A 14,743-nucleotide genomic window follows, 5' to 3' on the forward strand; every position below is an offset into this window, starting at 1 on the left:
AAGATTAAAGATATAACGTATACAAACATTCTGCAATCGTTCCAACTTATCGAGCAATTCAGAATTAGCATCTGGATAACATACATTTGCATAATCAAGGAGTGGAAGAAGTAGGCTCTGGACTTATGTTTGCCTGTTACTAATTATATTTGTGTCTAGTTTTTTTTTTTTCAACCGCACGGTTTTTAATAAACGGCTTTTTAAAATGGCTGATTGTACGATTTCCTTATTTTTTTTATCAGACTACAGCATTGAAATTGGTGTTGGCAAGGATTGAATGTCGGCATTAGTATTCCTAAATGGTCAATCAAATCGCTGCCTACACATCTAGTACATTCGCGGTCAATGCACAGTTACGAATAGCTCCATTTTACATCTCACCTGTCCCCATTTTACTAGATTCTTACCAGTCGTTCGCTCTTCGGCGGAGTCAAAGCATCGATCAAAATATAAAACATATTTATATACGATCAGATTCGTCACTAAAGATTAAAGATAACCATAGAAAAAGTGTATCCATCATTTTGACGTTTGACAGACGGATGTGACCATTTTTTTACTCTTGCAACACCGGATACTTTTCCCACTGGCCGCGTGTAAGTACTTACTCGAAATTAGAGCATGTGAATAATTTGAAATTGAAAGTAGGAAGTCAAATAGAATTCGAAAACGTTTAATTTATGTCTCAAGTTACGCCCTTTTTACATAAAAATAGCATGCGATTATAAACGCTATCTTCATCGATACAAATCAGACGTTCAAATTAACATCGATATTTATGTCCGAAAATGTGTATATTTGTATAAAAATTTAAAATATCTTTGTCGTCAACTTGTAATTGAATATATTTAGGAAAAAAAATTGTAAACGTATTGCATTTTTCAAACAGAAATTTTACTTTGTATAAAAAATTAAAGATACATTTTCAATAACTTTCCATTGGAATACGGGCCTTGGGCCGCGATCAAAAACATTATCTTCATCAAGACGGTATAAATTAACATCGATATTTATGTACAAAAATGTGTATATTTGTATGAAAATTTAAAGAATCTTTGTCAGTAACTAGTAATTGAACATGTTAAGAAAAAAAGTAAACGAATTATATTTTTCATACGGAAAACTTAATTTTACTTTGTAGATAAAATTTAAAATAAATGTTATCTTCCCATTAAAATACGTACCCTGGGCCCGTATTACTATGAGAAGTTAAGGGAATTAAATTCAATGAGGAAGTTCAGTGCTACTGGATGTAAAAAGTTTTTTAAGCGCTGTAAAAATTAAAGCATCTAATGTGATTTTTTTCGAATATTCATGAAAACATTTTTTTTTTTTTAAATATTTTATTTTTACATTTTACGTTTTTTATTTATTGAAGCACTAAACTTGTTTATCATTAATAATTTCTGAATTATTCACTGTTTAAAAGTACTACGATGTATGATTTTAATCAATAAATGTCTGTTACGGTTAACGCATTTGGACATTATAAAAAAGGTATTAAACTCAATTCCCGGCGAAATCAACATAATATAATCTTAATTTAAAATATGTTTATTTTCCAGGCTAGTGCCGAATGTTTATAGTCTGTACCTATTGCTAAACCACATATCTATGTTCAGTCCATTCAAATCTTTAATAACCTTTGTTTTATGTGTGCGTAACAATAAGTTTTTATTTAAATCATTCAAGTGTGCCTACCAATAAAACGAAATTCGCACGTTAAGTTTAGGGTTATTAATCATTTTAACGCACTGTAAAGTCACATATCTCCCTCATTTAAGAAATCTATCGATTGTTTTCCTATGCATTCATATTCGGATTCAATTTTGCCATGGTTACAATATTTCTTGTATTTTTAGGGTGCGTAAAATTGCATTGGAATGGATTGTTCAAGATGGCGGTTTATTTTAGCGAGAATAATATTCTTAGAATGCCATCTATACGCAGGCGCAAGAATTATTTTTCCAAAAGTTCCAACCATTGTGAATCTTCCAGTGCCATCTGTTTGTAAGTAGTCGAACTAATTACTAAATGAAAAATATGATTTGTTATATTTTACAATATTTACATGTTTTATTTTATTTATTTATTTTTGTTTCTCAAAAACGTTATGAAGAAAGTAATAAAAACGATCTACTCAAAAACTTCACAAGCAGCTATTTAAAATAGCTTATGAATAATGTTATTTGAAATATATATCCGGTTTCCCTGAAGCCATGTTTTGCTTGTTTTCATATCGCACCGTGAGTGTAAAACCGAAGTAAGTGCAAATTTCTCATTTTCGAGATTTTAATGTGAAACAACTGCATTTGTCACAAGCTTGAGAGTGTAAAAGAGAAGTAAGTGGAAAAAAAAACAGATAATCTGATTTCACAATATATATGTTTATTTTTCTAGTTAATGTAAAACCAGAGTATTTGCATTTAACTCACTTTTACATTTTTCGTTTCTTTTCTGGCTTATTGTGAAACTTACATCAATCTTTGGTAATTCGTTCTTCTTCTTCGTTTGTTTCCTGGCCTTTTCACTTCTCTATTCGGGTGTTCTGGCCAGTGTCGAGTATTTTTGTTTTTTACATATATACACATGTTTTAGTTATATAATATGTACAAGTTAGTATGTTAGTATTAAACATGATATATACATATAATAATAAAACATATTTACAACTTTACACTATTTACAACTAGATATTTACATAAGATTTTAAATACACGTTTATTGGGTGGGGACACGAGAGTTAGAATATGAATAGGGAATGGGATATTAATATCAGAGAGGTCGGATAGGAAATCAGGATAACAATCATTTATGGGGCATCCAAGAAAAATATGGTTTAAATCTTCCTCATCTAGCTGACATTCGCAAATGGCAGAGTCCCGGACATGGATTCTGAACAGGCGAGAACCATTGCAGCAGTGCCCAATGCGCATTCTGCATATGGAGGATGTTTCAAACTTGTTCAGAATCACTTTGGAAAACCAAGGCTTTTCTGATACATTTGGTTTCAGTTTGAAAAGATGTTTACCCTTGGCTTGGGAGGAGGCTACCCAATATTCTTGCCATGTGCGAAGTTGCTTCTCCTTCGTCATAACAAGGAGATCACCTAGTGGTAGTAAATTACTATAGGCAGGATCCCCAGAGTGGACCGCCTCCTTTGCTAACGCGTCCACTTTTTCGTTCCCGGGAATACCACAATGGCTAGGGATCCAGGACATAACAATACTCTTATTGGATGCCTCTGATAAAGAAAGAAGAAATCGAGTTTCCATGAATCTTTAGTAATGATTTCGCTATATTGTGAATTATCTGTAGCTGTCAAAGTATTCAAAACTATTTAAGCATCGTGTTTTCCGTCATTTTTAAAAAAAAAGGGAAGTTTTAAGGACGTTTGTTGATAAAACGTGAGTTCAAGAAGCAGATACATGGTTGAGTTAGCGCTGAAGGTTGCGGAATCCTCGAAAAAGGTACAAATATTGTTGAAATACGTATGTTATGTGTATTATACCGAGCAAACCCAAAAAAAATGGAACTTTTAATTTCATTTGTTCACTGTTCCACATACATTTTTGCAGGCCTACGAACGTAGCCTGTAAGAGAAGAACAAATCTCAAAACATCTTTCTCCAACAGTTCCCGCTTTATTTGAGGTAACCTTTGTCAACACTGGGTGTTCTGTGATGTAATTCACCACTGTAATTGGGCCTCCAGGCCTGTTGTGGTGCAAAAATAAAATAAATAATAAATATTTAAGAAATATAAAAAAAAAAACCCTTTTTTCAAAATATACATGCATTTTTGAGTTACTAATAACCCCAAAATATTATTTATTTATTTATAATTCTTTCTACTTTCATCTCGAAACGCTTGGGTGCAAATCCGACGTTTTAAATCACTATCACTATAACAGGCCCAGAAGTATCTTGAACGATGACAAATTAAATATTCGTAATCACATAGATTCATTCCCACGAATTGAATCTCATAACTTGAGAGCCCAGACTACCAAGGAATATATTGATGGTTCCTTAACAGTGCGAGAAATGTATCGGCTGTATACGAAAAAGATGCAGGAGGCATAATTGCCTACATTAGAATATTCCACATATTTTTAAATATTCAATACAGAATACAATATTAGATTTTTTCAGCCCAAAAAAGACCAATGCGTATTTTGTGAAAAGTATAAGAATATGAACAATGATGAGAAAAGTGTTTACCAAACAGAATATGACATTCACCAAAACAATTAACGAATATTGAATGAACAAAAAGCAAAAGATGTTGAAGAAGCACCTGCAACAAATAAAATAGTTTGTTGTTATGATTTAAAAGCCGTTTTATCAACACCGAATGCACAAATATCAGTTCTGTATAGCAAAAAAGAAAACTTTCAACATTCAATTTCACTGTTTACGATATAGTTAACAAAAGTGGTTACTGATTCGTTTGGCACGAAAGGATTGCCAATAGAGGTGCCAATGAAATTGGTACTGTATATTTAATTTTTTGAAAGACCAGTCCAATGGAAATGAAGTCATTTACTCTGATAATTGTCCTGGGCAAAATAAAAATTAATTCATAGCCGCGATGTACCCACATGCTGTAAAAAAATGAAATATCCCTAAGATAACACAAACATTTTTGGTAGTTGAGCATACCCAAAGTGAGGAAGACTCCATGCATTCGTGCGTAGAGAAACAAAAAAAAGAGATCCCTCAAGTCTGGCCCAATTTATGTGCTAACACAGTGGATTCCTGTGATACAAATGGCCAACAAAAAAAATCTTACAAGGTTATGGAATTGAGCACTGGAGAGGTTTTTGACTTTCATGGTTCGGCTTATGAAATGGACACAAATTACCAAAAAAACGAACATGGTCTACAGGTTCGCTGGATGGATATCTGCATAATGGAATTCAGAAAATGTAGTACATACCACATTTTTTTATAAAACTAGCTATGTCCAGGAAGAGTTCTGTATTATTAATCTACGTCAGCGCCAGCGTGGGCGTCCAGTAGAACTGCAGTTACGTAAAGCGCTCATAGAACTACCAAAAATATCTGGAGCAAAAAAAAAGACTTGATATTACTATTTACGTCAAGAGTGATACCAGAAATTTACCATGAATGTTATAAAAATCTTGCATCCCAAAACACTGAGTAGGATCATTTGTAGAAAAATGGGATATGGATAATTGAGTTCTTATCGGAGACAATCAGATTAACAGTATTTAAATAGGGTTAAAATGTATCCCTTTTGTTTTATTTTATTTCATAATACATTAATGTCTTTAGGGCCTTGGACTTTAATCAGATTTAGTAATTAAAAATGGTAAAAGTGAAGTAACTGTAAAATGTCAACATGTTTTTTATGACCTGAAAATGTACAACAATAGCAACTGCAAAATTTAAAGGTAAAGATTAATAAAATTATATTTTTATGTGTTAAATTAATAAAATATGGTATAATATACCTATAAACTGAAAATCATTGTTTCATTTTAAAAACCCAATTTTTCCAAGCAATGTGAAATCTTTAAACTCCCATATCTCCAAACTATGGTATTTGCACATACTTCGGTTTTACACTCACGGTGCGATATATACCTACCAGGTTCACTTTTTAAATGTCAGGACAACTTATTAACGACAACTTTACTAGTGACGTCACGAGTGGAGTAATTTCAGAATTGTGATACTACAATACATAAAATAAATCATGAGTTTTTGGCATAGTTCGATAGCCTATTAACAAATGAAAAATTAATTTTATGAATTTGTGCAATTTAATACAATTGAGTCAAAAACAAACAAATTATAACTGTCATGCCGTTTCCCTGAGAGAATATAATGCAATATTACCCTGTCTTTGCATACAGATCTCTTTTCCTTTACATTAATATATCTTCTCATGCAAGCTTGCCGGTTATTATTATAAATATAATTATTCTTAATTTACAAAAAACAGTCTTATAAAATATATATATATATGTATTTTTATTCATTTCCATCTTAATAATAAAAGTAATATAAAATGTATAAGTTGATGTACGGTTGTGAGACATGGTGCCTTACCGAAAAAAAGACTATAGGCCTTTGAGATGTGGTGCTACAGAAAAATATTAGAAATGTCCTTGAGAGACTACATCACTTATTATAACGAGGTTCTCAGCAGAATCCTAGAAGGGAGGCACCTAATCAAAACTATCTCAGAGAGGCGGACCTGACGAATCAGTCACATTATACGCCACGAGGGTCTCCTGCATGACATAATAGGGGGAATGGCTGAGGGGACAAATCACAGAGTGCACCCGACGGGAGTATTTGGAGCAAGTGTGCAAGGATTTAAACTGCGCCTCATATACCTTCCAAGTTAAAAAGGTCTGCAGAGAATAGAGACCAATAGAGGACGAGATGCGGGACTTTGCTGCAAACCAATCCCCAAAATTGAAGTTGCAAAGAAGAATGAAAGTAATAACAATACCTGACAATAAAATTAAAATGATGAAGCAACAATAAAAGAGTTATACGATTTAAAATGAATGCAAAAAACGTATGTATTCAATATATGATTTTAACTTTTTAATCAAAGAATTTTTATATTTGTGTGGACCATTACTAAATACATCAATATCCTGTTCTACGCCGTTTTGCAACCTCATGATTCGAGATAAGGATTTTCATTAACATGTTTTATTTGTTATTTAATATTTTATTACCAAAATGAAATAAATGCTTATAATTCCACACTCCCTTCCTTTAAATGTTCCATCTCAGTCGCAATCATATCTTTATTGAATTATAGCGAGGATAAATGCACAAACATTAGAATACTTGCAAGATTCAAGTCAAGATCCTGAAGTAAGGCCAGGATTATTTCAAGGAGATATTGCGATAGATGATGAGGTGAGTAAGTAAGTGATACTAATTTAGTAAAATAAAATATGTACTTTTATCAAACTTTAGTCTACTTAAAATATGTTTATATACCACTGATTTTCTCAAATTTATTATTTTGGGTAGGAAGGAAGAAATTGCCTTAAGACAATTTGTCTACCCTTATGCAAACATATTTAAACTGTATATGTATTAAAAAGTGTTTTACTGACTACTTTCATTACTTTACTTGGTCATTTTCACACTAGAATATTGCATAATTCCTGGACTGGTCTCTGAAGCGTAAGACTGATCATTTTACCTTCATGTAATGAACATGATCAAGATACGGTATGATTGGTGTACCAATGCAATGCCCTATGCACCATTATGTGCGGAAAGGGAATGATGATGATGACTACTTTCCTCTGTGAAATTGGTTGATGGGAGTCTCAGGGGTTGATGATATTTTTTACTTTTTATTCTGCTTTCTTACTATGTTTTTTGTGTTTTTTTTTACTCTTTTACTAAGTTTTATATTTACTCCGTATGTTATCTATGTTTTTTTTTAAAATCAATCAAATTATTTAATATGTTTTTTTCAGTTTGTTTTTATTATCTTTTACTACGATTTTCACTATGTTTTTTACAATGTATTTTTACATTTTTACTAAGTTAAGTACCTTTTCTAAAAATGTTGTTATTAACTAATTTGTTCTGTGTACTAACTACTGATTTTATAATTTGACTGTCTAATAATGGGGCAAATAATTCACCCTTTGACTAGACAGTCAAAGCAACTTTATTTAAATATGTAATTTTTTATAATATGATATGATAAAAATAAATGAAGTAGTTTGTTTTGCTTGTCAACAGTCCAACTTCAACAAACAAAAACAAACAATCATGCCGTTTCCCAATAGGAGTAGGCAGAGAGGATAGAATGCCATATCACTCTGTCTTTGCATACAGATCTTGCTTAATATTATTATTCTGACTTTCGACTTTTCCATATTTCATTATTTGTTAGATTTGGTCATGGCATGACTTTGTCAGTCTTCCTTGCATTGCAAATCTTTTTAGCCGTTCTTTCTCCGTCCATTTACTCTACATGTCCAAACCAGCGCAAAACTTCTATCTTTATTTTGTCAATAATGCTTATTTAAGCCTTTAATAATGCACGGATCTCTGTATTTGTGCACCTATCATACAGAGTTTTAAAATACATTCGCCTGAGAGATCGCATTGAGACATTTACACTAATAGGCTTTATTTAGCATAATTCGTTATTGTTATGCCCTTTACCTGCAAACAATGGTGCATAGGTCACAACATAAGTACATCGGTTTTAGTGTATCTTCTTCATTATTTTTATATTTATATTTTAAGGTAAAATGAGTTGTTTCACATTTAAAGCGCCATTATAAGGACTGTAAAATGTTGTGGTCAAAACCACCTTTAAAAACATAATTAATATCCTTTACTGAAATCAGGCACAGTTGGCAAATGCACTAATTAGTTTACCACAAAGCGCTCAATTTCCTCTCAAGGCTTTTTCCTGAAATTAGCCATCAAATTTTAAACGCTTGTCCGGGGTTCAATATTTCATAAATAAATGAGTTCTTCATCCACCTGGATATGGAAAAATTCAAACTTTTTTTTGAAAAACTCAAATGACAAATGATTTTTTAAAAAAATCTTAGTAGTTCAGTTTTCCCTGTGTCCTGGTGGATTAAGAATAAAAATTTGTGTGTAAAATAGAATCAGAACCATGGACGGGTGTTCTAAACTCGATGGCTGCTTTCAGATAAAAATCCTGATGAGGAAATTAAAATTGATAAGATAACTCCACCTCCTTGTGAAGTGGTTGACGCATTTGCCTACCATTCTTGAGGCTCTAAGATCGATTTTTGGCAGGGCGGACATGAAATATTGATGAAGGTTGTAAAATTATTGTTCAAACAGATATTAAAAAAGAAATAGCAATATTAATTTAATTACTTTAAGAAATAGCAGTATATAAATAAATTAATTTCATTACTTGTCTTGAAATGGAAAAAACAGTCTAGTCGCATAGATACTATATAAGTTTGGGATGAAAGAGGAATTGTGGATGAGAATATTGAGAATTAAGGAGGTGCTTTGAAATTAAGAACGAAGGTGTAAACTATGAACTGTTAAGCATTATATTTTTTAATCTTTATATGTGTGTAGGATTAGGGCTGCTGAGGGTTGGAGTTCCTACCCCAGTAAGAGATTGACAGAGAAGACACGAGGTTGCTGTTTGATGTTTATTTATTACATGGCCAATAAATAGTGAATTATTGCGGGCGAGTGTTACGGCGATAAGGAGTTGAAGTAACTGCGCTTAAACTACATGCTTGGCATTACTTTAGATATTAAACTCTCCTATCGTAAACACATTGATAATATTGTAAACAAATCTCTCAAACTTCTCGGTTTTATCAATGGAATGAAGACGGACTTCAAAAATATTAATACCATCAAAACTCTTTATTGCTCACTAGTTTGAACTGGGGTCGACCCCATCTAGAATACGCTTCTCCTATTTGGTCTTCATTCTACAGGACTCATATAGACTACATTGAGTCTGTCCAACATCGTTTTCTAAAAAAGTGGCAAGGTTGCTCGGATTACAAAGGGGTAATTATTCTTATTTTGAAATAGAGCAATCTCTTAATCTGTCTTCATTAGAGAGACGTAGAACTGAGATGGACCTTATATGCATTTTCAAAATACTTAATGCTATAAGTGATATCCCATCTCTGTTGATATCAATTTCTTTTCATGTTCCCATAGTCATGTCACCAGAAGTCAAAATCTGCTATTTATTAAATCTTCTAAGAGCAACTTGTAATTGGTTTAAGCCGTATATATAATAAATAAATAAAAAATGCTGGAGCTGAGTGAACTAGACTGACTGTCGTTAACTGATCGGCTGAACTTGTTGGACTGACTGACTTGGCTGTGTCCTGTGATCTCTTTATAGACCATCTTCTTTTGTAGTTCATTTTTTCATGGTAGGGACAATGTGAATGTACTGCAGAACAATGCTCCCGGTTTAACGTACAATACTGTAAGAGTTGCAATATACATATGTATTGGATTCTCTAGAAAATTATGAAATTGCATCATTGGTCATTAGTCTACTTCAGGTGAACTAATTTAACACGTGTGTGTGCCATCGACCATGGACTATGAACTCCACATATGTACTTATGTAAAAATAATGGCACAGTGCAAAACTAAAAAGCACAATCCCATATAAAGTGTGTAATACTCTAATTATTGTTCTGTAAAATACATTTTCCTTTCAGACATTTGAAAACTGGAGAGTAGGACTAAACTGGCACATATTCCCTGAAAAACTGTGGGAAAATGCTACAGTTCCCTTCCACATTAGCGAGTTGTATGAACCGTCTGATTACATCACAATATACAAAGCAATTAGAATTCTAGGATTCATGACTTGTGTCAAATTCAAACCTTGGGACCGAAAATCAAAGGACTTCTTACTCATTTGGCCAATTAAATATCCAGCGGTAAAAATATTACGTTACATAATTATATTTTAAATGGTTCCATAACTTTACTCTTGTATTGCAAACAGTATTTATATTTATGTTTAAGTAGGTATTGTTCATCCTTACTTAACTTTTGGATTACATAACAAGATGACTTTAATGTGCTGGCTCTTGATTACAATGGAAAGTTAACAGAGTTATCTTCGACCGTCTATAAAGAAAAACCGATATTTGTGTACGAAAATGAGTATATTTGCATAAACATTAAAAGTATCTTCATCGGTAACCTATAATTGAACATGTTTAAAAGAAAAAAAAGTATGCATATTCTGCTTTTCATTCAGAAATCTTAATTTTACTTTCAATAAAGCCGAAGATAATTGTTAACTTCCCATTGTAATCGGGGCCCTGATTGTAAAATGAAATTTTCTTTTGTTTAATACTATGTGAAAAAACTCCCTCGAGTCACTGTGTGGTAACCTGATGTTATCTTAAATTAATCTTAGGTAATCTGAGGTTCGGAAATGATCGGCTCATAATCACTGGCTCTTTTCATCTTATTAAAATTATATTTGTGTCTCTTTTTCTAAAATGAATGTTTTATATATTTGTCTCTGGGTACTCCATATTCTGTTATTTTCGAAGATCCAGATGGACAAAATGTTCAATTTAAAATTATCTAATCTACCTAAATATGTGATATAATTGTTTTGTTATGTATTAAGGTTTACTTGAAGTTTTTCAAAAATTCGTGGTAATATTCATAGTAGTTGCTGAGATACTAATTAATTATGATCAATTTGCAACGTCTGTTACGTTACAGGAACGGGCGGATTAAATAACTATATTATAAAAATGTATATTTACACTAACTGCTATTTTTTTAACTGTTAACATAGATGGTTCATTTAATGATTGAAATATATATACATAAGTTTATGTTTATGATTCGAAACATGTGGTTATGATTCAAAACAAGAAAATATACATAAGTAAATTATTACGAACATCTCACCAAGCCACTTTTTGTGGTTTGTAGGTGGAGATTTACCTGTATAAATTGAAAGTTATTTCATATCATTATCTTAATATTGATAAAAATATAACAAAACAAAGCCGAAACGCCGAGTAGTATCCAAAAAGTATTTATAAGACACAATTGTTTAATTTCATAAATACACACAAATAGTTTTTACGTTCTCTAACAAAAAAAACTAACTACATATCAATATTTGTACATTTGGGTTTGACATCAATGATGAATTTACTTTGAATCCAAAAACAGGTGACCCTCCAATAACACAGTTTCACTCTAACCTAATGAAAAATTGATATAAACCCTTCTTACAACACATTTGTGTATACGATATAAGTTTTTTTTTGTTTAAATTTAATTTGAAACTCAATAATCCTATTAAATTAAAAGCATAGTGATTTAATTTCCAATAATTAACTATCTTTAAGCCAAAAAATTTTTGAGAAATATCATCAAAGCAAAATGACAAATCTTATTATGAAAATGAAAATATGACTCATAATTGATCGGCAAAGTAGCTTGAAGTGGTGGATTATTTGTATATTGGCAACAAATTACCAATAACCCTGTATTATCCCGTTAGTCATCAGAAAACTATGTAAAAAAAGTATTACTAACTAATCAAATATTTAGTAATCTGTTTAGCAACCTAACTCCCTTTATCGTATTCTTGCCGAGTCTCATATAACATGGTTTTATTTAATCTATCTACCCTTTTGTATGAAGGTTACATCTGTTCAATGTACTTCATAGTCCTAACGCTCCTATATACTTGCGTGAAAAATTTCAACGCTTATCAGTTCATGGTTTACCTCTTCGTTCTGATTCTCAAGGCACTCTCCTAATACCCATCCACAATTCCTCTTTCTTCTCTTAACTTACTCAAACTTACGAAAACTTACTCAAACTTATGTTTTAGGGTTGCTGGTCATACGTTGGTAAAAAAGGGGGTATTCAGTTACTATCTCTCCAGCCTCCAAATAAAAATGGACCAAATTGTTTAGGAAATGAAGGAAAAGCAATGCATGAAATTATGCATGCTCTTGGCATATTTCACGAGCAGTCAAGACCCGATAGGGATAAGTTTGTTACTATTCATATTGATGACATTATACCAGGTACGTAAGAACTAAATATTAAAGTATCGACCCTATTTAGGTTAAAGGTATTAAACCTTGAATTCTGTCAAAATCGCTTCACTTTTTCAAATGTGTTTTTAAACCAATTTGCATAGGTCTTTTATTATACATTCTAGCAAGAGGATTTGAACTGTAAACGTCTTTTGACTTATATTTTTTTGCCAGAATAGACATTTGCAATACCTATGCAGAATATATCTATGCAATAGGTTTAAAACACGTTTGAAATAATGAAATCACTTATTTCACTATTGTGGGCATTTGACCTGAACACGGTTGGTATGTACTATAAGGTTTTTGGGGTTTTTATTCCGTGTATTGTCTGCACTAATTTCTGACTTTTCGGATCACATCATCAATCATTATGAATCACACTACAGTGTCCTAAATCAACCCTGAAATGTCGGAAAATAATATAAACAATACTCAGCATAATATTCCAGATAAACTCGTACATCTGTTTGTGTTTTTATTTTCATAATTCCCTGTAAAGCAGAAAGGAGAAATTATAAAAGTAATTTTGTATTTTTAGCATTTAAGGGAAACTTTTTAAAACAGGCCAAAGAGAACACCACAGTTACATTTGAATACGATTTTGACTCAATAATGCACTATGGAACGCACTTCTTTTCTAAAACAAAAGGAAAACCAACTATAACACCTAAATACAAAGGAGCAAAGATCGGGCAAAGAATATATTTGAGTAAAACAGACTGCTTAAAAATCAACGATCTCTATGGCTGCTTGGAAAATAAGAGATCCGCCAAGAAATACTATTCTTTGTGCAGAAACTTTGGCATTTAACGTATTTTTCTACAGATTTGTGATTAATCACACATACTCATATATTTGTTTATAAAACAGTTCACAAAAAAAAAACAGATACATAAATACACGTGCTAAAACATTTCACCTGAAATAGTGCGATGACCGAAGAAAGCAATGTTATCATCAACTAAGGTCATTACTCCCGTACTAGACGTGCAAACGTTTTTTTTAAATATATATTTTTAACTAACATCTATGTACGAGAAAAGAATCCTGCAGTTCTATGGAGATATTTACATATGGTTTGGAGAAAACTATCCTCCTGGGAAGTGTCAAAGGGACAAAATCGCGTGGTTGTCAACCAACAAGATGAAGGCTTTGTCACTGAATTATCAACATTATCACTGACAATTGCCACAGAACAGCACTAGACCGTTCCAGATGGAGGGAGACTGTCCATAGATAAGCCATGCCTGGAGTCAGGAGTGGTCATCATTCTCAGACACGAGGCAGGGATTGAAGAAAGAATACATGTTTTTTTAAAAATTAAGTCAACATGAATTACAACAATTCTTTTCAGACATCAAACTTCAACAAAAAAAAGTTTCTTTTTCAATAAATCATAACATATTACAGATAAATATTACTAGCGCTTAGACATAAAATGAAATTCAACAATGTTTTGAGTATGTCCAAATGCTTGCGTACTGGCTGGATTGTTAAATTAACTACCTGGTAAAAGAAGAACTATAAAAGTAGAAAATTGTTTTCAGGCGTTGCCTAGTAGGTAAATTTGTATAGCCGGATTGATCTCACCTACATGATAAAGGTTTCAGCTCTTTTACTTCACAAAAGTCAACAGATGTTGACTTTTGTGAAGTAAAAGAGCTGAGTTGTAGAAATGTGGATATTCAAACATAGGCAGAATGGTGAATGTTACACTGTATGTAAAATGGAAATTTCTTTTATGTACTGATTTGATCTGAGAATATTAATTTCTCTTAATTTAACAAGGGGCTCACGCGAGCCCCTCCGAGCCCCCTGCAGCCCACCTCAGTATTTACTATAAGACAGCTAATGACTAGACTCGCACTATATGAAATATCATTTAAACAAAACTTTTAATGAAGAGAAAATGGAAAAAAAAAAAAAAAATTATACTTACATTTTACATGTGTACGCCTAATATTTTGAAGGAGTTACAGAAAATGTTAAGAAAATAAATAAAAAGGTAATTTCATTTCTATTTCCTCTAGGAGTGGCAAGGGTTAAGACAAATTTTCAAGTCATAAGGCAGCATATAAAATATTTTCGGAAATCGCAGCATCGGTCATGTTATTTTTATTATTATGCAGTAAATCTGTACTTTAGAGGC

At 32.1% G+C, this 14,743-nt stretch overlaps 1 protein-coding gene across 2 annotated transcripts; it reads left to right on the top strand.

Annotated features, from left to right (window-relative positions):
* Window positions 1–397: 397 nt before the first annotated feature.
* Window positions 398–14,523, top strand: LOC148282982 (hatching enzyme 1.2). Of its 2 annotated transcripts, XR_015821981.1 has the most exons (7): window positions 398–596; window positions 1,863–2,010; window positions 6,810–6,910; window positions 10,219–10,443; window positions 12,381–12,579; window positions 13,133–14,103; window positions 14,249–14,523. XR_015821981.1 is itself a non-coding variant. In XM_088224264.1 (6 exons), the coding sequence occupies exons 2-6, from the start codon at window positions 1,884–1,886 to the stop codon at window positions 13,402–13,404; spliced, it is 924 nt and encodes a 307-aa protein (XP_088080390.1). In that variant the 5' UTR covers window positions 398–596; window positions 1,863–1,883; the 3' UTR covers window positions 13,405–14,523. The 2 variants fall into 2 exon arrangements, 1 of the variants encoding a protein (XP_088080390.1); XM_088224264.1 differs by having other exon boundaries at window positions 13,133–14,523.
* Window positions 14,524–14,743: the final 220 nt, after the last annotated feature.

This window comes from Micrasema longulum, unplaced genomic scaffold (genome assembly GCF_059751315.1).
Source record: "Micrasema longulum isolate JH-2025_06_02 unplaced genomic scaffold, ASM5975131v1 h1tg000274l, whole genome shotgun sequence".
NCBI lineage: Eukaryota > Metazoa > Arthropoda > Insecta > Trichoptera > Brachycentridae > Micrasema > Micrasema longulum.